At 38.7% G+C, this 27168-nt stretch overlaps 2 protein-coding genes across 5 annotated transcripts in view; one reads left to right on the top strand and one right to left on the bottom strand.

Moving 5' to 3' along the window:
- FANCE (FA complementation group E) overlaps positions 1-27168 on the top strand; it is a 44324-nt gene that overhangs the window by 3270 nt on the left and 13886 nt on the right. For 2 of the 3 annotated variants that reach the window (XM_078392701.1, XM_072997383.2), the window contains exons 3-11: positions 1216-1888; positions 3324-3368; positions 3636-3695; positions 4483-4626; positions 7205-7328; positions 9993-10068; positions 10360-10426; positions 10785-10910; positions 12140-12380. In XM_078392701.1, coding sequence (XP_078248827.1) covers positions 1216-1888; positions 3324-3368; positions 3636-3695; positions 4483-4626; positions 7205-7328; positions 9993-10068; positions 10360-10426; positions 10785-10910; positions 12140-12244 — 1420 coding nt within the window. In that variant the 3' untranslated portion in view covers positions 12245-12380. Of the gene's footprint in view, positions 1-1215; positions 1889-3323; positions 3369-3635; positions 3696-4482; positions 4627-7204; positions 7329-9992; positions 10069-10359; positions 10427-10784; positions 10911-12139; positions 12381-27168 lie in introns of those variants that run through there. The other variant, XM_072997382.2, reaches the window with a different exon arrangement.
- LOC110080448 (uncharacterized) lies at positions 19761-26328 on the bottom strand. 2 transcript variants are annotated; one of them, XM_020796364.3, is made up of 6 exons: positions 26269-26328; positions 23843-24346; positions 23184-23232; positions 22553-22656; positions 20574-20629; positions 19761-20116 (listed from the first exon to the last, which is right to left on the bottom strand). In XM_020796364.3, exons 1-6 carry the CDS (start codon positions 26312-26314, stop codon positions 19886-19888), a joined length of 990 nt encoding a protein of 329 aa, XP_020652023.3. In that variant the 5' UTR covers positions 26315-26328; the 3' UTR covers positions 19761-19885. The 2 variants fall into 2 exon arrangements, with proteins under 2 accessions (XP_020652023.3, XP_020652032.3); XM_020796373.3 differs by having other exon boundaries at positions 20574-20626.

Raw genomic sequence — 27168 nt, 5'->3', positions numbered from 1 at the left:
AAAAATCCCCTGAAAAAATAAGCCTTAATGCGATTTTTGGTGCAAACGTTAATATAAGACCCTGTTTTCAGGAAAACACTGTATGTAGTCTTTTCCTACAGAGGTTAGACTAAGTAGGCAATTTCGGTTATGGAAAGTGGTGGAACTGAATGTAAATTTGGCTTTTGTAGTCAAAATATGGTCGTATCCAATTGTGTCTTCATTAGTGGATCCAATTTCTCCTCCCCCTGCTGCTGCTGATACATAACCAAAATCTCCTCAAAGTGCAGGTACTGTGGAGGAGGAGAAGGGAAACTCCTGGCGAGATAGAAATCTGTCAGCAGATATAAGACAACAAGTATTCTTTTTTCAGTGTTAATAGTCAATAATATGTTAAAATAATAACTTTTATTATTGGCATTTCGGGGTTATTTTAAAATTGTAAACTGCTCAGTTTAATGCTTGCACTAATGAAACGGTATAGAAATCAATAAATAATACTGAATTTTCATTCTCGGATTAATTATTCTCAGTAGCCTAACTTCAAAGCTGAATTTGAGACTCAGTGACAATCTGAACCACAAACAATTATAAATTCTGTGGTGTGGCCTTTCAGACAAAATTATAGCTAGGTTTATTAGAACCTGTATCCCTCTTCGCCCTTCATATAGAACAGCCCTACAGATGGCCTTTGAATATAAAATCACATATTACAGGAGATGCAGAACTGGAGGTGGAAACAACATTGCCAAATCAGGTTCTTATTTGCCTTTTCTTGTGTTATATGTCATAGCTCAGTACTAGAGTAAAGTCTATCTACTGTGGTAAATACTGCCACACAGAAGACCCTATATTCAGTTTCCAAGATGTCCAGATAAGCAGAACTTCTGTTTTGTTTTGTTTTTTGAACTCCCACACAAACTCTCTCAACTAAGTTGGCCAGTGGCAGTGTTGACTGGAGAGTTCTGGGACTGTAGTCCAAAAAATGACATTTCCAAGCAAATGATATATGGTGGAACAATATCCAATGGTGGCAGAAAGTTACCACATTTTGGAGAGGGGCTGCTCAATGCAAGTATTAGGTTTGGGAAGTATTCCTGTGTCTCCCGTGGTGTGCAGTTCCTGAGCTGTGATTGTACAATGAGTTTCATCACCTGTGTTTGTTGGGATGTTGACATCACCTTGGTGGGGCTCTAGTAAGATTATGCCTGCTTCTCTTCCATTTTGCCATTTCAGAAAACCATTACTACTTCTGCTTCCAGTGTTGTGCCAAAGAAACCTCTTTTCCCTGCTGCTCACACTACAATCTGTTGTGCCAAAAGGCTGCCTCAGCCGTCTGGTTCAGGTCTCTAGACAGGATCCCTGCCCAGATCCTTGGGTGCAAAGACTGAGAGATTTCCTAGAAGTGGGGCTGCAAGAGAAAACCTCCGTGACACCAGTCCTACTATCAGATGCATGTCAGCAGGAGCTGAAAGATCTGTGCCAGAAGGTTATGGCCCCTCGTTGCAGCAATGCTAATTCAGAAAGAAAACTAAGTTGGTATATTAAACCATCAGATCCCTGCTTAGTGCCATCTGGAGATACTCCTGTCTCTGGATCTCAGGTTAGAAAAAGCAAGAAGGTTACTCAGGAACATCTGGGTCCTGAAGAAGGAGAGAGAGCGAGAAAGAGGTCCCGAATAGATGCAGAATTGGATGTGCAACATCTTGAGGGACATGCTGCGCTAGAGGGATTTAACTGGGCTGCCACAGGAAATGAGCTCATGATGGAGGTTTCTGGGAATGAATATGTTGAGAGCCTAAGCAACAATGTCTATCAGACGTCCCTGGAGGAAACTGTAACAGAAAAGAGAGGTACCAATCTGAGTCCTGAAAAAGATATTGCAGCGGAAGTTCCTGATCATATCAAGGTATGAAAAAAAAATCTTGGATCATCTTACAGCTTTGAAATTAACCATGTAGATGTAATGGAAGAGCTCTTTCTTTCTCCTTTGTTACTGCTCACTAAGTAATAGTAGCTTCTTGGCCATAAACTAATCCAGCGAAGTGCTGGAGCATGTTCTGCATCTGCAGAATGGGCTCTTTAGGCTTTGGTGGAAGTGGTAAGAAGTATAGATTGTGGAGTCAAGGCATCTTTTTGACTTAGTTTAACTTACAAAGTAGGTAACAAGGTTTGAAAAATAGTTAATGATTTTAGGCAAGTGAGCAACAGATCTTTCTGTCCAAGTATTCAAAAATGTTGAAATCTGGGAAGATGACAGGCATTCTGATAACCTAGCCTACAGCTGTGTCATGCCCAGAGGAATTCATAACTTTTATAAGGAGTTACCTGTGGTGAAAGGATTGTTTATTTCTATAGCATTTATTTTTCCCACTCTCAGATTTACAATAAAAAAGCAAGGTAACTAGAGTTAATGTTGGGATGTCAGATAAAGTTGGTTCTGTTTTATTTGTTGGCAAAACGTCTGTGTGAGAGAAAGAGAAGGTGGCACAGTTAGAGTAGGGAAAAAAGTGAAAAAGACATCAACTGTTTATATTTTCGGCGTTTGATGAATAAGTAACATTATTGGTTGACATATCTGTTTATTTTTAACTCTTCAATAATTATTTACAAGTGGTTTGATAAGTTTCTTTTCCATCATAAACGCAATTAGGAAGCCCAAACTAAAGACTGCAAAATGAAAACAGACATAATGTAAGCAAATGTGACAGCAAATCTGCATGCTTGTATTAACTCATTTCTCTATGCCATATTATTTGGGGCTCCTCACATGCTTAAATGTTCAGGCAATTAAATCACAAGGGGTTGTTGTCTTCTGAAAAAAAGGTAAAGCTTTACTTCAGTCACATAAATAGCCATCCCTTCCCCACAATTAATTTTTTTTTATTTTTTATTTTTGGCTAAGGCAAGTTGTTGGAAGGAGCTTCCCATGAGAAAGGAAGAACATAACAGGAAGAAGAAAAAGAGCAACCCAAACTATCTTAGACTCTTCATGTGACTGAGTGCCTCACAAGCCTTGACAGTTGCTCAGCTGTCATGCCTTTCTTACCTGCACATTATGATGGCCAGTCTGAATTTAAGACAAAATTCGTGTGCTCTAAGGCATCTGATGTAATCATACAGATGTAATATGGGAATCGCAAGTTTTTATGATTGCTCTCTCTCTCTTCCTGCTTCTTGTTCTGGAAACATGAGAGTTCATAACAGCATCTGTCTAAAAGGCTTGATATTTGACTTCTACTTTATTAACTATTTTACTTTAGATTGTTTATTTTAGAGCAGTTTAAAGAATATAGGTCTTAGGTTTCAAAGTGATTCAACTTATGTTTATCTCTGTATTTTAGGCACACGTACCAAAACTTAAAGAACAGTTGGAGATGCAGTTAGACGTAAGTATTCGTTATTGCATTTCTACTTGTGACAGATGCCTTGTAGCTTTGTTCACACACCTACAGAAGAAATGTCCATGGAGTTGAGATGATTTTTACAGGTAGGCATGTTTGTTTCCCATCCTACAAGACTCCCCCCTCTGCCAAATAGTTTGCAGCATTAACAGTAACGTAGTACTCCCACAGAACCCTCAGTTGTCATTGTTTTGTGATCACATCCTCTGTTCTTATAGTTTTAAAGTTCTGTGTTTCTCTTTTTACTTTTAGCATTCTGATGGGATTGCCCCTCCTGAGCTGCAGATCCTCAATGATTGTACTCCAAGACAGGTTAGCAGGATGAAAAGAATGTTTAAATATATATATTTATAGGCGATGAACAGCTCAACATCGTAAATCCTGTGTATTGTGGTTTCCTACAGTTAGTTTTAAAATGAAGGAATTTCACAATATATTAAAGTCATCCATACTCCTCAGTGGTATTATGCTCATAGCATCATCCTATCACTGTGCAATTGTGGACGGATTCAGCGTGTCATTTTATTCATTCTCCTACAAAATAACTATATCACTCTGAAGCTTAAGGACTAACAAATTTATTATATTGGCCAAAATCCTGTTGTGTCATTACACCAGTCAACAGGAAATAGTATAACTCGTAGCTGGCTCTAGTTAACAAGTCACTGCTTTGATTCTTCATTGCACACCAACTGAGTGACTTTTCGTGCAATCAAGAATACAAGTGATCATTTGCTACTGTGAGTTACACCGTTTCCCTTCAGCTGGTGTAACTATGTAACAGAATTGTGGCCAGTATGTTTCTGTGCATCTGTTGAAGTAGACTGCATTTCATGAAAGCTTTTGTCAAATAAGGGTAGCTTTAGCTTTGCTAGGACTATTTGTTGTTTTTGCTGCAAAAGACTAACACTGTGCTGCTTGGGGAAAAACTGTAAGCATATTCTGTTGAAGGAAAGTAGGAGTGTATTCACAGATCTTGGGATCCAGGTTTTGTTAGTTGGTTTCAGTGGTATCTTATTTGTTGCTGGCCTAGGTATTAGGGATATTTGCAAAACAGATTCTTCTTGTTAATGTTTGTGTCCTCTTTCTTTTCCTACAGTTAGAGGGCTTGTGCTCATTACTGCAGCTCTCAGAGTGCCCAGACAATGAACTTCTGCACTTCTGCACATGGTTGATGGCACTTTCACCTGATCTTGGGTACAGTAATGCAGCAATATTTGCTGCAAAGCTTTTTCTACCTCGGGTATGTATGATGAATCTGAACTAGACGAGGACAATTTTTTCTCCTCTATCAGAAAGTTTAGTGCTTCACTGATTCATGTAATGCTGTCTTATGGATGGCAGAGGTTTTTTTCTAGCTTTTTGAGAGATGTGTTTCTAGGCCCACTACCCTTTCTACAGAACATGGAAGATTGGTTTTAAAAATGCAGATCAGTACATTCTACATAAGAAGAAAAATATTACAGTGGTACCTTGCTAGATGACGACCTTGCAAAACGACGAATCCGCATGACGATGAGCTTTTGTGATCACTAGCAATTCGCAAAACAGTGATTCCAATGGGTGATTTTCGCTGGACGATGTTTGGGTCCCTGCTTCACAAACCGATTTTCGCAAGACTTCGATTTTGCCACTGATCGGCGCTTCGCAAAACGGGTGTTTTCTGGACCGATGCTTCGCAGGGCAGCCATTTTAACAGCTGATCGGCACTTTGCAAAATGGCTTCCCTATGGGAAATGCAATCTTTGCAAAATGACAACAATTTTCCCCATTGGAACACATTAAACGGGTTTCAATGCATTCCAGTGGGGGAACTGTTTTTGCAAGATGTTTTCGCTAAACAGTGATTTCTATGGAATGGATTATCGTCATCATGCGGGGCACCACTGTATTGTTATATTACTTTTCATTTGCATGTTATTTTTAAGCACATTTTTTAAAAAAAATGCTAAAATGATCAAAAGTTCCCCAGAACAATGCCCCTCTCAGAAACAACTTTCTGGAGGTGGTTGTTGTTGTTGTTGTTGTTGTCGTTGTCGTTGTCGTTGTCCTTCTTCTTCTTCTTCTTCTTCTTCTTCTTCTTCTTCTTCTTATTCTTATTCTTATTCTTATTCTTATTATTATTATTATTAAAAGATTATAATAATCTTTTTACAAATGTTACCAGTCATTACGTTTTTTCTTTGTTTTCTCAAATGATAGCACAGTATAGGTAAAAGTTACCTGTAATATGTTACTTGCAAACTCTGCCTTTACTAAAAAGAAGTCCTTGTTCATGGGTTTGACCTGGTTTAGTAAGGGCTGTCAATTTTGCTTATACCGTGCTAAGATACACCAGTAAGAAATTACTTGGATATTTTGACTGAGTGCCAAACTAGATGTTATATGGAAAAGGCATCTTTTATAGTCTCTCAGCTGAAAAAAAGGAAGAGAAAAAAGAAGAGCAACTGTGGAAGGCTAGGCTTGTTAATGAAGGGATAAGGTGGTAGGAAGAAGAGGCTGTTGATCTTTTTTCTCCAAATACAGCTGTACTCAAAATTGTCCTCACTTCTGTGTTAGGGGAGAAAATATTTTCTCCACTGGAGAATGAAAAACATCTGAGGAGGATTTTGAATGAGAAAACATCTGAGGCAAAGAAATCATTTGTGATTGTTCTTCCTTGATTCCTGATTGCAGTTTTTATAGCTACTTCTCTGTCTCCTGTATAATGCCTAGTTTGATATTAAAGGTCATTGCATTCCCATTGCATGTCCCCACTCTCTGAAGACTTGTTATAAATATTCATATTAGCTTTAATCTAAACATTGGTGTTCTTATCTAGATAAATAAAGTTACCAATTACTACAAGAGCTTAAGATAAATTAAGTTGGGATGGGGGGAAAAGATATATGATCCAGGAAAGAAATTGTGTAGAAAAGAAATGCTGGGAGTCAGGAGCAAATGATGAAACTTTATGGAAATGGTTTTAAACACATCAAAGGTCAGGATTAAAAACATACAAACAAGGCCCAGTAGCCAATGATGGATGGGAACAATCCTTAGCATGATAGTTTTCTCAGATGATGGTAAAGCCCGTTAAATGTGTAACTAAATCTTTACTCTGCCAAAGTCTATGTTAGAGGAAGAGCAGTTACCTAACAAGTAAGTAAATACATTTATTGATTTGGCAATAAACTGCAATAGCACAAAACATTAATATAATTACATATGGATTGTTTAATTTGTGTCAGTCCATAAACCACCCTGATATGCTGGTACTCCAGAATACTTTAAGAGCTGTTGATTTAATTATTCCAGGCCCAGTGCTTTGAATATTTCAAATTCCTTTCATTATTAGTGTTACTGAGTGTGAGCTAAAGATGATGGCATACCTATCATTGGCCAGCATTCTTTTCATACCAGTGTAACATTATGTTATGCTAGTGCAAATGTTACACCTGGCAACAAGGAATTGCACTCTGCAATAGTGGAGTGTGGCAGCGGACGTACTTGAGAGATAAAACGTGTGCCCCCGGTGCTCGTGCAACTCCCACAAGCGCAAACTCAATTTGCACACACATATTTACATAATAGGATTTGGGGCACCGTCTGGTAATTCCATTTTAATATTGCTTCCAGTATCAATGCAAAGTATCTGGCAGACCTCTGATTTTCCTTTCAGCCTTTCTCATAATCTTAATTTAGAGCAAACTACAACTGCCTTGGTATTCCTGAGGTTGTATATTTATGTCCTTGGTCCTGTCTTGGTATGAAAATTTGTTTGTTGACAATGTATGAGGCTGTCCTGTCTTTCTCATGCTGTTTCTCTTGCTGACTGTAAGGTTCTCTCGCTGACTGAGCCAGCCTCCTGGCCTCTCACAACTGCCCTGATGATGTTCTCTTCCAAGTATTCTCGTCCAATCTGTTGCACCTTGATTTCTTCAATTGTGCAGGCTCCAGAGAAAGGTGAGCTTATCAGGTCTCCCAATGATAACAAGCAATAGTATGTTGGGTCAAGCTTAACTTGTTTTCAATTGTTACTAACAACATACTCAGGTGATTGACTGTTGACAGGGCTGCAGCCAAATGGGGCCACAGAGGGAGGAAATGGGGATGTGTCAGCACACTTTGATGAGCTCCGAGGTATCAAGAAGTACAGAATCCTCAGAAAACCAGAAAGGGCACAGCAGCAACAAAACTCAAACAACACAAACCATTCTGATGGAGGGTGAATATGCTTTGTAAATTGTAAGAAAAGCCTTTAAAAAGGAAGCCAGTTGGAAAACAGAAATGGGAAATTTGGAGAAAAAGGAAAGGGAGTTGCATATGAAACTTGCTAATGATTATACTATACTCAGGCAGGGGAGAACTGCCTGGCTAGTGTCCTGAACAGGAGGAATGCAATGGGATTTTAATAATAATAATAATAATAATAATAATAATAATAATAATAATAATAATAATAATAATAATAATAATAATAATAATAATATAAATAAATAAATAAATAAATAAATAAATAAATAAATAAATAAATAAATAAATAAATAAATAAATAAATAAATAAATAAATAAAAATAGATGATGACCATGGGTCAGAATTAGCATTTCTTCAACCTGTTGTGTCAGGAGAAGAACTAATGGTAAGGATTACCAACAGAGGATTAGAACTGAACAGATAATTAACAGAAAATATTCAACACAGAAACATCAAAAATATATAGTATGAATAGAATAGAATTGTAAATTCACAATAAATACATCAATGATAATTGAAACTGAAGATAATGCACAGGAATAATAATTTGAAAAGAAATGTCTGATTTAAATAAATAAATATTAAATGGTATGCTTGAAAAGGCATAAACTAATGAAGGAAGCAACTTATATATTTCTAGCCCCTTCTGGCTCCTTCTGTCTAATCTAGTTACAAAGTTCCTTGATAATTATGTAGTTTGATAACTCGTTTATTTATTTGAATTTTATGTGCATCTATGGATGAGTGTGTGTGTTCCTCTTGTATTTCCTTTGAGTGGCTAGATCAGAATTAATATGCTAGATTTTGTCTTTCTCTTTGCCCCCTTTTTTTCTTGCACTGCTACCTGCTGGCCTTGCACCATTGCCAGAACAGATGGATATAAAGTACTGTAGCCCTGTATATGTCTCTTGTGAGTGTACCAAACCAGCCTTCGCCAGGCCCTTTACTTTCCTTCCCCCTGTAGAGAACAGCCTGGGCTGACACTGCCACAGTGAGGGGCAGAAAGTTCTTTGCCTTCAAGGTAGGCAGGATGTCTTAGGACACAGGATAAGCCTTACAGGCTGGCCAGCATATATGATCTCACACCAAGAGCAGCATTTATGCAGAGATGGAGAGCTCTAGCAATGATATTATGATCCAGGCAATGTGGGTTGCCCATTCAAAGAAGAGGGAGCAGCAGGGGACAGTGACTGTTCCCTCTTCTTCCCAGGGCATGATTGCCACCGCCACCAGCAGCTCTTCCTTTTTTTTCCTGCAAGCAAAATCACAGGAAGACAAAAAGGCTACAGCGATGCAGCTGCTTCAAGGGTTGCTGACAATTGCAGCATCTTTGGGACCACAGCCACATCTCTCCTGGCCTGGCTTTAGTAGTGAGGAAAAGACTTTCTTGCTTCTCCACCAGCATCCCCAGCATCCTCCTCCTGGCGGGTGATGTAACGATACCCCGCTGCTCCTGCCAGCAACCTGTAAAGCAGCTGGATTTCCTAAAAGTCGACCTCCCTTTGCTTGTCTAGGACTTTGGCTTCTTGGGTTGCATCAACATGTTTTATTATCAGCATTTTCTCAAAACAAAATGAGATATGTTATGAGTCCTTCACCTACGTATCTTCTTATCCTTTCTTTTCCAAGGCTAAGTTTCACACTAGCCATCCCTCCTTCGGCAGAAACTACTGGATTACTTACACATTACCTTGCATTCTCATTGCCAGCATCAATGTTCTTCTACCACAGTTCATTTGTTGTGTGCTGAATATAGGGGTTCAGCTGGCCTAGAATAGGCAGATCAATAGAGATAAGGATGTGCTGCAATATTTTGTATGCCTTCATATGTTTTATAAACAAATCCATGCCTCCCAACTTTGTTTCTAGCTCTGAGCTAAACAAGATTATGGCAGTCTCTGATACTTTTCCCTGTCATTCTCATAAATACTTGTCCCAGACCATACAATGTGTTTGTGACAAAGCTGTTGTTTGAGGCCTAGCATAGTTTTGTTGTATTTGACTTCATTGTTTCAACCCTAAAACGTTTTGCCACAACTAATACTCAACAATGTGTAACATTATACAGAATGCCTCTGATCGTTTGAATAAAACATATTCCTCCAAATCATCAAAATATCTTCCAAATCATCAGAAACACACACACACACTTAGCAGGCACCATTAGACTGGCTGGCACTATAACAATCTTTTAAAGAAACAAATTAGCGGTAACAAAGGGCTAGTAATTGTGTATCCTCAGACTGAGGTTTAGTTAAAGAAATGATTAAGTAAGAAGTTCTCCAACCTATCTAAATCACTGCCTTTCCAGCAGCAAAGTCCTTGAACTATGTAATGTGCACACCTAAAGTCTTCTATCTTTCCTTTTGCAGGCCGTGAGCAGATAAAATTGGTGTGCAAACTAATTGAGGAGTGTTTGGAACCTGAGTACATGCAGCTCATATTCAGGTAAACTTCTTTTCATGCAACAAGAAACTGAATATCGATGCTGCAGCAAGGAATATTTGGCTTTCAGTCGTAAACACATTGAGATTAAATTAGCCCCATAAACTGTGCATATTCTAGTTTATTAACCCAGGATTTTGGCTTATTGCTACACGTGGGCATGGTTGGTGTTATTAACCATTTATAGCTGTTAATGTCTTCATTGTCCAAGGAGTAATTTCAGTAATTGAAGCAAAGTTGATCTGTAATGTTGATCTTCTGTTCTTCTACTCCATCTCCTGATTTCCTTTGCAGCCATATTATAGAAGTGCCATGGTCTGAAGATCTCCTCACAATTGTGCATTCTTTGCTGGAAAGACAGGTACCTGCACACAGTTAAGTCTTCACTGATATTTGGAAAGGTCTTCCTCAGTGTCTGTTGGATGGTTGTGGGGAGCAATGCTTGTAATCCCAAACTGGTGTGTTGCCAGTGCTCTAGTGACGGCAGTTTCATGGCTTTTCTGGACAGCGTAGTTATGTGCCTTGTGAAACATGTCTTGACTAGAATCTCAATTTCGAGTGCAAAATAGTTAAGGCATATAAAGTTCTTTATTGTCTAATAGCATCTCTGGCTGGGCAACGTTTTGCTGACATGGTGCTCATTTGACTTATTACCATATGGGGCAGTTCTGGTTCAGTAATACAAAACTCCACACCTTCTTCTTTTTTTTCCACCCCAGGTAGAGTTGTCCACTGAGTTCTTCAATGTTTTGGTCATAAATCTTTGCCAGATGTCTCAAGAATTTGCCAAATCAATGCAGTATGCAAAACTGGTTCTGACTGTGCTGACCAAATACCAAAATAATGTAAGTTATTACAGTTGGGAGCTCTGAAGATACAGAAAATAGCAGTTTACTTTGTTGCATACTTTTGTTGGTGCATTTTATCGCCTTAGTCAAATTGTTCTGCTTTTAGTAAATACAGTGATGCTTCCTTCATTGGCTTTAGGAGAGCACAAATCATTAATCTTAAGGGCTGCATAGGAGGTGAGGGCAGCAGCCATACATGTGTGTAAATGCATTCAGACTATTAGTAGTGGAAGTGGGAAAACAGCAGTCTTGGAGGTGGGCTTGCTGGCGATTGGAAGATACTTTTGCCTTTTCAGTTAAAAAAACAATTTATCATATGGCTCTCACTGTGAAATTTCTGATCATATTTTGCTTATATGGTTGTGGTGGTAGGTGTATGATAGAGTGGGCATCCAGACTTCCTACTTTCCAATTTGCTGTATACTAACAGGCAAGGGATTTTTTTTATTACCAGAATTCAGCAGGAATCCCTCCCTGATAGAATTTTAGTGGTTTTGGTCAAAAAATCCCAAGTCCTCAAGGGAGTTTCAGGATCCTCACCTATTCCTTGCCAAGGCTCTCTTTGCTGATGGGCCCATAAAGCATGGACGTGGGTGGAGACCTCTAAGCTCCATGAGAACAGCAAAGCACTAGGGCAGTTTTGAGAGGCACCCCATATAGGGGCTAATGAACAGAAAGCCTACCGTCCCAATTTTATGGCAGTTATGTTACACTGGCAGGCATAAGTAACAAGATTGTGGGTGATGAACCTTGCAGCAGTGCCTGTGTTTTTGTGCATAGTTAATTAGTATGAATTTGTAAAGGTGAGGAAAAGATTGTCTGTTAGCATACTTGCCATAACATTTTAGCAGTTCTAATGACCTAATCTTAGAAACAATATAGCTAAAAGTGATCGAATAATGTCAGCTAGAGAGAAAAGTGTAATCTAGTTCTACAAATACAAGTCTAAATAAATATTTTGAAGCTTGTGTGCCTACTGTAAGCCAGGGATTGACAACTTCTGGCCATTTAAATGTTTCCAGGCTGCAACGTGATTCATCCCTACCATTGGTTGTGCTAGCTACTGCTGATGGAAGTTGTAGTCAGACGTTGCTCATTTTTGCTGTACATTTTCTAGAGGAATGGAGTGAGGAATAGTGGCTGCATCAGTTTGAGTAACTGTAGTGAAAGGTTATGTATTTGCACTGGCAAACACTAGGTAGATTACATTATCTTTTCATCTTCAGATTACATTGGCCCATCAGCAGCACTTATCTTGTGCTCTGAACGTCAACAACACCATCTTAAAGAAGTCTCTCCAGCTTGCACTAAAGCGAGTGATGTCCAAATAAATAATACTCCAGATGAAAATTTGAATATTTTACTAGTATACAGGATTCAAGAAGACAACCGTGTTCTTTATGAGATGGACACGACTAAGGAGACCTTTCAAGACTGAGCAATTAAATGTGGCCTTTGTCTTTTGAATTCTCATCTATTTTGCTTGTCTTTATCAACCTATATGATTTAACAAAAATGTTTGCTGGAAGAACGGTTGCCATGGTTCAGATTAGATGTGTCTTGGATTGCCACAGGTTAGGATTAGACTTGTTTATATATTTTAGGGCTTCATTTTTATAAGTTATACTTTTCATTTGTTAAAATATAAGCAAACAGAATATTGGGGGGGGGGGTTTAGCAGCTTCCTTGGGATACCATTGCTGGAGCCAACAGGTATGTTTGACTCACTTCATGGTACACACTGATACGGAGTTGGGGAATCTGTGGCTCTCCCACTGTTTTTAGATTCCATCAGCTCTAGCCAGGCTGGTCACTGGTGCAGTATTATGGGGAAAGAAGTTCAATCACAATGGAGAATTGAGGCTCCTCATTGCTTCCCTTAATTGTTGTTGGTGACACATGCTTTCTGAGAGAAGGGTGTACAGTGTCTGCCGAATATGGAGAAGGTACACTATATGAAATGTGAAAGAAGTAGTGATTTACATGGCAGGAAGACATGCAGGCCAATAACACAGCAAGAAAAAAATGGGAGGAAACCACCCACACACTTCTTAATAGGAGCGAGACTGAAGAAGGACTAGATGACTAAGTCAGTGGTGTGGAGTGAAACATCTAGAGAGGCATGTGCCTAAGAAAACAGGATCTTATGGGCTGAAGCTTCATTTGTAAACTGGTGAATACTGTTACTTGGAGTACCTTAAGTTTGCTGGCATAATTTTGTAACTACTAAGAAACAAGATGTTGTTATTACATGCTGTCAAGTTGCCTCCGACTTGCGGCGATCCTATGACTTGCTCTAGGATCCGCTTGTTCGTCTTTATGGAAGTCCACGGTATCTCTCCTTGAGCACCATATTTCAAACAAACCATTTTTTTTCTTTTATCTTTCTTGACTGTCCAGCTTTCATAGCCATGCATGGTGATTAGAGTGTGGATGATCTTGCTCTTTGGTCCAAATGACAGATCCTTAAACTTGATTATCTTTTCCAATTCCTTCATTGCTGCCCTTCTGAGTCCTAGTCTTCTTCCAGTGTATGTTGGTATCACCTTTGCTTCTATTCCTTGTAGAGCCACTTCTACTTTTTTGTGTACAAGCAGTTATGTTGTTACAGAACTTGCATCAGAAAGCGGTATTCACCTGGAAGATAAAGACCCTCTGGCAGCTCTATGAGCAATCTCCAAAATATCTTGTATTCAACAGCCCTGCTCCTTTTTCCTAAAGTACTGTACTAATGCTTCTGTTTTTAATGAGGTTTTCTACATTGTTGCCAGTAAACAATGCTAATCTGATCATGTTTCTCACCAGAGTTCTATAAGTCTGAGAGAAAAGAATAAGCTACTGTTCTTTATTGTATCCATAATTCCACTCCCTTCAACCCCATCCTATGTATCTTGGCAAAGGAATGTACATAGCTTCCTCTTCTTGAACCTTTTGTGTGAGATAAGTTAGAATGGGTAAGGAGTTAAGCAGCATCCACTGAACTTCATGCTTGAGTATAAATTTAAACTACAGCAACTTCAAGCCATTTAGTTAAAAATAATTGCTATGTCAGAAAAAATACATTTTTGAAAAAATAGTTTAAATAAGTGAAAGATGAAAGTTGAAGTCATTGAGTGGAAACTACTTTGTGGCCTTTTTGTAAGACATTTCAGTCACTTTCAAGTTAATTACAATAATATTGTAGAATAATGTTTTACTTGACTATTTGTAAATAATAGAAGCAATTCATAGCTAATTTTTGAATCAAAATCACATGTGCTGTTAGCAATTACTGTTATTTCTATAGCACCAAACAGTGATCATGGCACATACACAATATTATAAGCAAAAAGAATGCCAATTTTCGACACACAAATATTTTTGAAATGTTCCTTTTGTTCCCTTATACATTACATTAGCTTCAATATGAGATGACAATTCTTCCCATGGTTCTGGAATATGTTTTCCATATTTGAGTTGAATTGTGGAGCAATGGCAGTAGTAAAGAACTGTTCTAAATACACTCTTGACTGTTTCTGTCTCCAGAATAAAAGGGATGGTCTGGGATTAAGGAGTAGTGAATTTAAGCCTGCCACTTGATATGATTACCAAACTAGTTTTAACTGAGTTTAACCTAATGCAACCATATGCATTTCAATTTCCCAGGGTTTCTCATGAAACACAGCAAGTTTCCCCCTCTTTTCCTGTTCTAACCCAACACAAGCAGCTCCTGGGCCTTGCTCAAGGCAATGGACCAAATTTACTGTACTGTATAAGGGTTTTCAGTAGGCTTTTTGTCTACAGAGAGAGCAGAGGCTATACAGTGGGGTCTTGACTTGAGAACTTAATCCGTATTGGAAGGCGGTTCTCAAGTCAAAAAGTTCTCAAGTCAAATCTGCATTTCCCACAGGAATGCATTGAAAACCATTTGATCCGTATCTGCTCTTTTCCGTCCATAGAAACTAATGGGAAGCTGCTATTCTGCCTTCGACCACTAGAGGGGGATATTTTGTTTCTTTTTTTTTCTTAGGTCAAGAAAGGTTCAGGGAAGGCAGGGAAAATACAGTCCAGGCAGTACCAGGCAGTCTGAAGACTGTCTCCCAATCCACTCTCTAAATGCTGGGAGGAGTGAGGAAGCAGACAGGCACCCTTTTCACTGGCCAACAGTTAAATGAAAGTTCAAATTTTGCACTTTCCCTGCCTCCCACGTGGTTTTTTTCAGTTCTTAACTCAAATCTAAGTATGTAAGTCAAGTCAATATTTTCCTATGAGAGTGGTTCTTAAGTCAAAATGTTCTTAACTCAAGCCGTTCTTAAGTCAAGACCCCACTGTAAACTGAAAACGTTGGTTTGCACCAAATCAGTAAATTCCATATTGCTTTGTTAACATTCTGTCTTAAAGAACAATGGTTATCTCTTTGAAAACTGCTAAAATGTTATATGTTGGTGAGTTTTTGAGCTCTGTAGGACTCTTCATCACCCTCGGTATTGCAAAGCTGAGTGGAGGACAGAGACAGGAAAGTCCTTCTGTTATTCTTATATTGCTCTCAGTAAAGCCTAGGCACCCTGTATTACAGTGTAATTCTGTATGTTTATTCAGAAGTAACTGCTACTCTATTTAGTGTAGCTTTCCCCTAGTTAAATGAGCAGAGAAGGCAACTTTAGGCCTTCAGTCTCTACTGGTCTTCCACCCCTAAACTGACTTCCTTTCCTCAACATTTTTGGTCATCGTGGGGAGTAAAGGCTATTTATGACGAAACTTACCCCTTCTACCAGATTTGAGCTATGGGAAAATAGAAAACTGACAGAAAAAAAAGGGTTAGGATACGTTCCTTTCTCCCCATCAACACTGCTGCCTGAATGATTCTTTGAATGTACGTGTAGGATGGATTATTACCGGGTGATTAACTTCTTGCACAGGCTAAGTATAATTCCTTGAAACAGGCATCTGGCAACCAAACTGCTTTTAAGATTCATGAAAGAAGGCACTGGGTCACATTTTCTCTCCTTTTAAAAAGTGTAGTCTGGCTTAGAATCACTTTATCCAGAGTTCACATCTGGTCTCTCCTCACAAAAGCAAGTTGTTTTTAGTTCAAAACAAAGCCACATGCAAGGATGATTTTAACTGGGCCTGATACTGTAGTTACGGTGTAATTCTTGTGCCAAGAATAGCTGGAGAATAAGAATGACAATCTGCGTTATGAAGGCTGCAAGTAAAACTACCTTTCTACAAAATGCACTGTGCCATAGTCCTTGAAGCAAATACAGAACAATGAATTTTCTAAAAATGAGCTTTCTTTCTTTCTTTCTTTCTTTCTTTCTTTCTTTCTTTCTTTCTTTCTTTCTTTCTTTCTTTCTTTCTTTCTTTCTTTCTTTCTTTCTTTCCTCCTTTCTTTCTTTCTTTCTTTCTTTCTTTCTTTCTTTCTTTCTTTCTTTCTTTCTTTCTTTCTTTCTTTCTTTCTTTCTTTCTTTCTTTCTTTCTTTCATTTGTACTATATCCTTTCTCCTTAAAAAAGACCCCAAGGCAGCTTACATTATTAAAAGATTATATCTAAAAGCTAAAACAGCACATATACTAATATTTTTTAAAAAATCAAATGCCACACTAAAAACAGCAAACAAAATTAACACCAAAAACTTATGGTAACGATAAGACCTGTTAAAAGAATTTCTGCATGCCCCTGTGTTACAATATTGCAGCTAGGAAAATCATCTAGAATATTACTGCAGCTAGAAAATGGCAGGAAATTAGCTGGATCACAACATCAATTTGTTGTCCATTTTCATTATTGTGCAAGAAGAACTGGCCAAAGGTGTGCACTTTACATATCAGGAATACTATGGGGAAACCCCAGCTTCTGTACAAATATCAAAAATCACAGTACGTATTTGTTTTTAACTAACTATGATTTCTGAATGTTATCTGCTTTAGCCTCCTGCCTATCTATACCTCTCTGATCCAAATATTCAAGACACCCACCTTTGCTTCATTTTTGGTCTCTGCAACCAGTTTCCCATATCTTTGAAGGAATGCATTATAAATACTGTTAATAACTAGAAGAGATGCAGAATTAGCAATCTCATAGTTCTAAAATTGGGATTGCTAGAAGTGAAGCTGGATTTCAGAACTATGTTACTCCGTTGAATTCCCATCCTATCCTATCTATTTCAGTAGACTGATTGGCATCATACCCTGATGCTGCTTAACTGATGTGAGATTGCAAAGGAATCTGTGATCTTGTTCTTAAATGAAAATTGGTGTACATTGGCCAGAATCCTGTTGCTTAGCATAGCAAATCAGAACTAAAATAGGCTCACTGAATCAGTGGAACATCAGTGGGCCTATTCTAGTTGCAACTTACTACAGTAAGCAACTGGATTTCAGCCACTGGTTGTTTTTTATGTGAAGCCCACAAATGTCCTTGGCAATTAGACTACTAGCCTTTGGTGTGGCTGGAGTAATTTGCTTGTTTTTACTGCAGCTGACCGGCACAGCTGTTCTTGTGAAACATTTGAAGGATTGCTCATTAAAATAAAATGATTTTTACTGCCCAGTAGAGGGAGTATAAAGACATTATGCATTTCTTTCACATGTACTCGATAAACAACTGTTTCTGGTTTGGTTTTATAGATGAAGAGTTAGTTCTAATTTAGTCACATTAGACCTGCCATTGGTAGGGTGTATGAGAGCAGGAGATAAACAGCTTTCTCAGCCATTAACCACAAGCTCTGTGCCAATATGGTGCATTTTGCATCTTTGCTGCATTCTAGTGTTAAGGAAGTGCCATCTTCAACCGAGGGAAGAGGGAGAATTTTTGCCACTCTATGGACTAAAGATGCCTTTAGTTCAATGTCTTGTATGAACAGCTACCTCTCTTCAACCAAAATTTCTTTTGACATATGTGTGCATTTAACAATATGTAAAACCTAGTTTGACCATTTATCTTGCAGAGTTGGTACATGGTATAATTTTGTGCATGGTATAATTTTGTGTTGCTAAACAGCTGCTCTCTCTTTTGCACTATACTAATTTAAATGCATGTGAGAACTGAAGTGTACATTGGGTATCATTCCTCTTAAAATCAAGCTCTGTTGAATCAAGGGCTGTTTCAGAATACTTTGTAGAAAAAGCCCCACAGTTTCTCTGAATTTCTCAAGTCAGAAATGGAATCATCTAAACACTTCCCCTTTTTAAGTAGACACCAGTCTAGGAAACAATGAGTCATGAATTCAAGAATGAACACATATTCTGGAGTAGAAAAGAGTGCCTGAGAGCCTTATGACATTTATATATGTCCTCATTTAATTCCATTATCATCAAGCACTACTACATGCATTTCAAATAAAGACTAAATTGCTTTCTGTAAGCTTGCTCTACAGATATTTCTTAGAATTAAGACCTAAGCAAGATGCAGTAGGAGGCACTTTTGACCCAGTCACTTCCAAAGGGTGGTAAGATCTGATCTTAACTGTGAATAGAAATATTTGGGTGGTACAGTAGATGCTTCGCTATGCCTGCTGCAGGCCTCCTCACAGCTCTTGCCAAGTGGTTTTTAAGGGTCCATAGACATCCTGGGTGTTGGAGCTCCATTAAGAAAAATGTGCAAGGAAATATGCTGTGTATGTGGCGAGGATGGACAGTAGACAGAAAGATCCAGCAATCTCTACCTGAAAACCGTTTTTGCTGTTAAATTTGGACCCGCCTACTCTTCTCCCCACCACCATCCTCACTGGGAGATTTCAATTTTTAATGCCTGCATGTTATGTTTTGCCTTAATTATGTACAACATAAATGTAATAGTAATGCAACAGTAAAAGTACAATATCTTGTGTTCCTTCCCAGACTCTTATCCAAGGAAGCCAGTTTCCATCCAGCAATTCTCTGGCATTATTTTTAACAAATCTTAAGAGCACTTCATCCTTGTACACATTATGTACTATGCTTGAATTACATTTACATTTAAATATGTTTATTTTTATTTCATTTTATTTATTCAATTTTTACCCCAACCCTCTAGACAACGTCTATTCGGGGCGGCTAACATAAGTTAAAACACGTTAAAATAGCATATAAAATGCAATTATACAATTAATTCTAAGCAACAGATTTCCAAGATGATTATAATGTTTAAAGCATTAATATGACTAATGAGAAATGGACTTGGGTGTTATAAAAAAGAAAAGAAAGCAAATGTCCTTCAGCATGTTTACTACACCGTGGTCTCTATTTGGACACAAGAATGGGTAGCTTGCTTCAAATATTCCCCCTGTGATTACAGAGCCATGATTATTCTCACTGTGGCTGTTCTGGGATATTTTGCTTTCATGAGCAAAGGTCAGGCTGATGTGCCATCACATGGACAGAAACTACTTGGATTGGCAGTTGACTTATACTTCACAACAGATGATGGGCATAGGCAGACCTTTCCTCTAATGCAGTGGTCCCCAACCTTTTTGGCACCACGGACCGGGTTAGCATGGGGTGGGGGACAGGATGAAATGTGCATGGGGGCATAGGGGCATCCGTGTGTGCATGTGGAGGGGTGTGCATGTGTCCATGCATGTATGGGGGTGTCTGGGGGGGGAGGAGATCTGTCTCTGTGGCCCAGTCCTGGGCCACGGACTGGGGGTTGGTGACACCTGCTCTAATGGATGGGAATGCCTGGTGAACTGCCAGTGCTGCCCCCCAACACACACACACCCCTACCAGCCTGAGATGGTTGTTTCACTCTTATAATAAGGGCTGGTTTGGCTTTTAAAGGGCTATGTGTATCACTGGACTGTATGATTTGGCCCATGCCCTGGTTCCAAATAGTAGACCTCTAGATCTATATATTACCTGTAAGCTGTTAAAATAATAACCAGGCCAACACTGCTCAGAAGTGAAATTTGGAGCATGCCTTTCAATTTTAAAACAAACTGCCCTCTTACCTCTCATATTTCAGAACCTGAAATGTACAATTTGTAAAAGTGAAGCTAACTAAGACTGTTTTTTTAGTCCCTGATATGTTGGGATCCAAATGCTATGTTTGCATACTCCACAGATCCTAGAGATGAAAGCACAGCAGGTTCATTGGGATGTCTGATAATACTTGATCCCAGTGGAAACTTGCTGTTGACATATGTAGCATCTTCTTCTCCTTTTGATTTGGGCTTCTTCGGTATGGCATATAGTGCATTCACTTCCTTGCCTGAAAGATTTTTGTCAGGATATATTTCATGTATCTGAAAATAAAGATAAGAGAAGGGTGGTATTTTAGTTGCTCGTTTCTTTGTTTAAATAATCATTTCTTAAATTAAGTCCCATTTCACACACACCCAAAACCTAGTGATATCATTAGTGGTTGTGCACTTCCTGTAGTCCATGTTGAGTTCCTGTCTACTCAGAATGAATCACGTGTTCTACATTACCACTTTAAGCTTTAGTGGTAAAAATGATGCCAGTCTGCAACTTAATGCAGGGCAATGGGACATTGTTCATATAAGAAAACATTAAAGACAACTGGGGGATAAAAATAGAATTCTACTTCCCTTGCCAGAGGCAGAACCAGATACAGAATCTATGTTGACAGAGATGACCTAAGAAAGCAATGCTTAGTTAAATATGTATGTGTCTGTGCAAATTGATAATACTCACGTAACTAAGTCCTGATTTCTCCAAATTTTTGAAAGGAGATTTTACCTGTAATGTTATTATTGTCTGTTTTGGGTTATCATCAACATTCGGGTCATGTGCTGCTATGAAAAAGAGAGTTTTCTTTTAGTATGTCAATGTATCTGTCTATGCCATCTCACATATTCTGTTTTATGTTGAACACCTAAAAACCAAATGTATCCCCCAAAATGTATTTGTGTTGATCACATGCAGTGTATCTTATGGATTTGTTTGTTAGGCATCTGTGATTAGTTGCAGCTCTTCATAGAACCATTGACCAAATTGCATTTGCCTGTACATAAAATAATAAATTTTTCCTTTATTGATTGCTTAGATTGAATGACACAAAATGGGCATGTATTTAACTGCCAGATCATGTTGTTTAGCACACTAAACAGCACTAGAGTAGACCCACTGGATCACTGGGGATTTGGTAAGTCTACTCCTCCACAGGTTCCATTGATTCAAATGGGTCTACCTAACTGAAACTTATTATGCTAATGCAAGTCACAACTAGAGTAGGCCTATTTGGATCAACTGAACTTACAGAGCAGGTGACTCTCAAAATCGTTTATTCAGTGGATCTACTCTAGTGCAATTAACTATGCTAAGTAATAGGATTTGGGCCACTATACTGGTTTTCTTAGGACCTTGAAGATGTTCAGATGGTATTCTGAAAGCTATCGTCTTCTTTTTTAAGTAAGAGGTGGCTATAAATATAAAATACATGGACCTGACCCTGAGATAGTCACATGCAATAAAATGTGGAACAGTAATGGTGGCCTGAGACAGGATGGATAAGTGCAACTGCATGTTTTGCAAGACAGGCATCCCTATATCCGCTGTGCCATGAATGTGAGATATTAGATGTTTCACATTAAGAATTGTATCAGAATGTGTATCTGCATCCAGTGTGCTCATGTGTTGCTCACTAAGAAGATAAAGAAATGAAACCCATCTCAGTGTGTTGGTCTCCTTTCTGGTTCATTACAAATAGTTACAACTCTTACAAAGAGTTAGGTAAAGGTAAAGGTTCCCCTTGACATTTAGTCCAGTTGTGTCTGACTCTAGGGCACAGTGCTCATCCCCGTTTCCAAGTCATAGATTGTTTGTCCGAAGACAGTTTCCGTGGTCACATGGCCAGCGCGACTAGACACGGAACGCCATTACCTTCCCACTGAGGTGGTACCTATTTATCTACTGGCATATTTACATGCTTTCTAACTGCTAGGTTGGCAGGAGCTGGGACAAACGACAGGAGCTCGCTCCATTGCGTGGATTTGATCATACGACTGCTGGTCTTCTGACCTTGCAGCACAGAGGCTTCTGCGGTTTAACCTGCAGCGCCACCACGTCCCTTTACAAAGAGTTACTTAAGGGTAATTGTTTGTTTAACTTTTATTCTGCCCAATTAGTGCAAGGCACTACTCTGGGCAGTTAACAAAACTAATAAGGCAAATACAATATATAACAAACATAAACAAAAAAGAGATAAAATAATAAAGACAAAAATCATTAAATGACATGAAATAAACCCACCAAGAGAGTCAAGCAATAGTAAGACAGCACAACTGAGATGCCATTAAAAGCCTCTTTAAAAACACTGATTTGAGCAACCTCTTAAAGGATGAGAGGGAGGAGATATAACAGAGAAGATGCATTGGAAGTAGAGGGAGATCATTAATACATATACTAAACGTTTTACCTGAAATATTTCATGAAGGAGGAGGAGGTTCAGTTAAAAGAAAGTATTTCTTATTCCCAAAAAACCCACAACAACCTATTTCTTATTCTCTCCCTCTACTTTCTACATGTACACCCCTTCACTGAGCTTATTGAAACCTCATAGACTACTTAATTTCACTTTGGAGTTCAGTCCTGCTGCTGTCATTTTTTAAAAATAAACCAAACCAATATGCTCCTATCCACCAATGCTTCTTCAAGTGTTATTCAAATAAAGTATTAAGTGCTGAATTAAAAATAAAACAGAAGATACTGAAACGTACCTCTTATTTTCCTCTTGGCGAGCAATGTGACTACTAATGTGAAGATGGCAATAATTGTTATGCCAACCACAATGGAACCCAGAACCAAGATAAGTTGATAAATTCTGAAACAATCCACAATACATTAATTAAACTTTGCCTTGCACAAACAGGTGTCTGATAAATTTAGCAGGATACCTTTTATACCTCCAGTACATAATTAAGCTTTATCTTGATTTGAGAGGGTGCTGGAAGCATGCAATTTGCTTGGGAAAGGCTAACAGTGCAACAAACAATGTATCAGGCACACCACCCTATTAAAACGTTAGTCCTCTCAGGGACTGACATTGAAATTGAATGACATTGAAATTGTTAAGTCTTCTGCGAGTGAAAATCAGACTCTAAAGATGCGCTTTTGCTTATTTAATTTGTATCAAGGTGAGTGTTGGTGGATCAAGCAGCTCCTGCAATGAACTCAAATCTCTAATCCTGATGATCTTTGATTAGAAGTGCAAGGTTGCAGTTTCCAGGGAGTTAAGTGTACTAGCCTGAAACATGAAAAGTGTTGCAGTGTCTTATGACTAACAAATTAATTTCAGTGTGAGCATTTCAGATGTATCATCTATTTCTTCAGACACAAATAAGTCAGTACCTTTGACCATCTTTCCTGGTTGTTGACTCAGTATCATCATTTTGCAGTCCTGAAAATCAAATTATATAATAAAGTAGAATAAGATTCTTGGCTTTGTCATTCTTTACAAATGTTTTTGGATCTAATGAACTTCATTACTTTGTTCTCTTACATTATGGATTACGTGAACAACATTGGTCTCAAAGCAGATTCTTGGAATGTTCTTTACTCTCCTTTTATGAAAAGGACCTCCCTGTTCCAGCAATATGAGTTCCTTGGTGGCACTTTTGAAACTGTTTTTGGAAAGCTCACATTGAGGGCATGAGCTTCTGTCTATGTAGAAGGATAAACCAAGCTGTCCTGGGACTTCATGTAGCTTGACACTGTTGTTGGGAAGGCAACAACAATTCAATCCTTGAATACAAAGGAGATTAAAAATACTTGGACAATTTTTAAATATGGCAATATAATGGGAAAGTCTGTGCTAGACATTTATTTCTAGCATGCATATTCTCATTTTTCTTTCTCTAAATGTGTAGCTACCTGCAGGCTAAAGTAGTGCATCCCCAGGAAGACAGGAAGGCATTACTTTTTCACTATGTGTAGATTCACCCTGAATTCCTCCAAGAACTCCCCATTGTATGTGTAAGGCATCCACCCAACTATCTGTAAGCACTTACCTTTTTGAACTTCTTTCTTTCCTACTGGAGGCTGGACAGCATCAGGGCTAGGCTGACTTTGGACTATCACTTCGATTTTTCGTAAAGGAATAATATGCAGGTCCTCCAGAATCCCAATCCAGTAAATCCCTGAATCCTCTGTCTGAAGAACTGATATGAAAAAGTCAAGACAGCCATTTTCTGATTCCCTTAGTGCAATCCTTTGGTCAGAATCAGTAGCAAGATACCGCCATCCTGGTCTTGAGAGACTGAAAGGCTCCCCAGGGTTACATTCTCTCAGGAGATCTCCTTTGCACCAGATTTTTTTTGCTTGTATATATGGAGGGGAACAAACTCCTTTTACACTGAGGGACTCTCCTTGAATTTTTGTCAGTGGTAGCAGTCTCATCTCTGCCTCACGAGGCCTTTCAAAGGATGAAATCATAGATACTGGAGGTAGGAAGGTTTTATGAGGCACTATAGGAGATGCTGGAGATGGAAAAGTGTTGCATGGCACAAAAAGACCTAGGAAAATACACCAGTAAATTATGTATAATATTGAATTATGAAGATGCCGGCCACAGAGACTGGCGAAACGTCAGGAAGAACATCCTTCAGAACTTGGCCAAAGAGCCCGAAAAACCCACAACAACCATTAGATCCTGGCCGCGAAAGCCTTCGCAAATACAATAATAGTAATCTTAATAGTGATAATGTGAAATTGCTGACCTGACCCAGAATCATAGACTGACCCTCAGATGTTTGCTACATAGTGGAGTATAGCAAGCAGAAAATCCCAGAAAGTTTGAGGGTTATTAATTTGTACTTTTAAAGCTATTCTGATTCATAAAAATATAAATATAACTGCATAAGGTGAACTAAAGCATTATGTTATACTATGGTTCATCTAAACTGACTGTATGTGAACATGGGTGCACTTGCCTGACCTAGATGCTGAGATTGCTGGCAGGTGGGGTGTGAGAGGTTTGGTTTACCAAGCGATACCAGCCACCCCTAGATCTAACAGGTGGGGAAGAGAGGTTTAAGCCTTGCAGTCCTTACAGACTGAGATATGGGCTGGTGTTTATATTCCTGATCCCCGCTTCCCCATATCGCAGCCCTTCATAAAGCCTTCAGAGCCGAAAAGGTTGGACATTCTTGCACTAGTCTGTCAGTATTGCCCGCAGGCTGATTATTTTCTTAGCAAAATACTATGGACACATCACTACCACAGATGAAAGGTATTTTAATAGTAATTTCCCTGGAGCTCTGGCAACTGTTGTTCTGCTTGGTAGAGAGAAAGATAATTTCAAACAGATAACTAGCAGCCTCAAGAAACTAAAATTCTCAGGATTCTTGGAGGAAAGCCATGATATACAAACTGGTTTGACTAAAATCAGTGGATGTGAAGATGCACCATTTGTTGCTTTCTAGTCAAGGAAAATTACATGGATTTCAGCTTCAGTGTGTACCCACTGTGGTGCCAAAAAGATGAATAAGTGGGCCCTAGATCAGATCAAGCCTGAATTCTCTCTGGAGGCAAAAATGATGAAACTGAGGCTGTCCTACTTTGGGCACATCATGAGAAGACAAGTTTCTCTGAAAAAGTCAATATGGGAAAGGTTGAAGTCATCAGGAGAAGAAGATCAAATACAAGATGGTTTGACTCCCTAAAGGAAACCACAAGCTTGAGTTTACATGAGTTGAGCAGGGTTGTTGGGGATATGACAACATGGAGATCTGTTATTCATAGGGTCACCATAATTCAAAGATGACTTTATGGCCCATAACAACAACAAAGCCCTCTTTGTGACCATCTACAGGGAGAAGGATGGCATAGAACTAAAATGAAATGGAATGGAATAAAATATCCCATACTTCTATCCATCTGCCTGACAGTAAAAATGCAACAACAATAAATACTCAACAGTTTTCTGCCTACTACAGAATTGTTGTCTGGAGCAGCTACCTCAGTCAGTCTAATGGCAGGAAGCTCTGAATTCTGGGTCATGCTCTATTATTGCTTTCTTGTAAGAATGTATAGGATTGCTCTGTAAATAATAAGGGTCAGGATTCAATTGAAGAAAAATGAAGTGGAAGGGCAATTGCAGAAATGGTTTCTCCCCTTCAATGACTGTCTTTTGTATGACTAGTTGTGTCCTGGTTGAGAAATCAAGCATGCAAAGGAGAGTTTGCAACTGAAGTGAGTCTGAGGGTAGGGGAGAATTGCTTGAGTGCTTGGATTTTTGCTTGAATTGCTTGAGTGCACCTTTTTCCCAACAGGATTCTGGCCAAGGAACCTTGCTCTTTTCTCCCCAGGAGAGAGAAAAAGAAAAGAAAAAGAAAAAAAACCTGCTGCACGTTTGTGGGCTAATCTCATTTAAATCATCACCATGCTACATGTTCTATACTAATAACCATGAGAGGGAACAACTCTTTTTTCCTACCTGTTGTTATGAACATCGTTAGCAGCAGATGTGAGAACCTCTCCATCTTGTAGCTGTGCATAGTTTAGACAGGAAAATAATACATGGATCAGTTGTCCTTTTACAGGAAGGAAGCAAATTCCCTTTGTCATTGTCTCTCACTTACTGCTGTGGATCAGCACATATTAATGTTGACAAATTGCCCACTAGAGTTGACAAAATACTGTATTGAGCTGATAAGGCCAGTTCTTCCCACTGAATATGATCTGACTGCACAGTGGCTGTGTGTACTCTTGTGTATTGTATATACAGTATGTGCATGGATGATGTTTGGGCATAAGAGTTGTAGGGATAGAGTTTAGGATAAGTTCAGGTGATTCTCACACTTCTGGGATCTATTTTGTTTTAATTATAACACCAATGGTAGCCAGAGTTAAGTATATAAAACACACACATTTGGAACTACAGAAATCTGAATGCAATAATCTGTTTCAAGTACAGAGCATACTGTATGTCCATCAAAAATACACTTGTAGTTTCATATATATACGTCAGTAGTATAATTTAGTTCTTTATTGTTGCCATTTATGAAACAGTGAGGAGTCAAAAATCCTGCCCAGTTAGCTGCAGATCACGCAGATATCTATCTATAGATCCTGATTTACCTTATGCCTGTCACTGACACAGAGATATTCCTTTCCATGGCATAGCAGCCATCATGTTAAAAGTGGGTAAACTGATGATATGCCCCAAATTCCTTGGTGATGCACCTAAAAACTCAGAGTAGGATTGGTCTTTCTCCCCTCATTGTAAGAATTTGAGGTGTTGGAAGTTATGTTGATTGTTGACATTTTCTTCTATCACTTGACCGGCTTTTTGAGGTCAGCAACAATGGTTTTTGAAGCATTTTTATTGGTGGGC

Source organism: Pogona vitticeps, chromosome 4 (genome assembly GCF_051106095.1).
Source record: "Pogona vitticeps strain Pit_001003342236 chromosome 4, PviZW2.1, whole genome shotgun sequence".
Classification (NCBI taxonomy): Eukaryota; Metazoa; Chordata; class Lepidosauria; order Squamata; family Agamidae; genus Pogona; species Pogona vitticeps.
The sequence above is the reverse complement of the archived record's forward strand: the minus strand, read 5'-3'. Positions and strand labels throughout refer to the sequence as shown.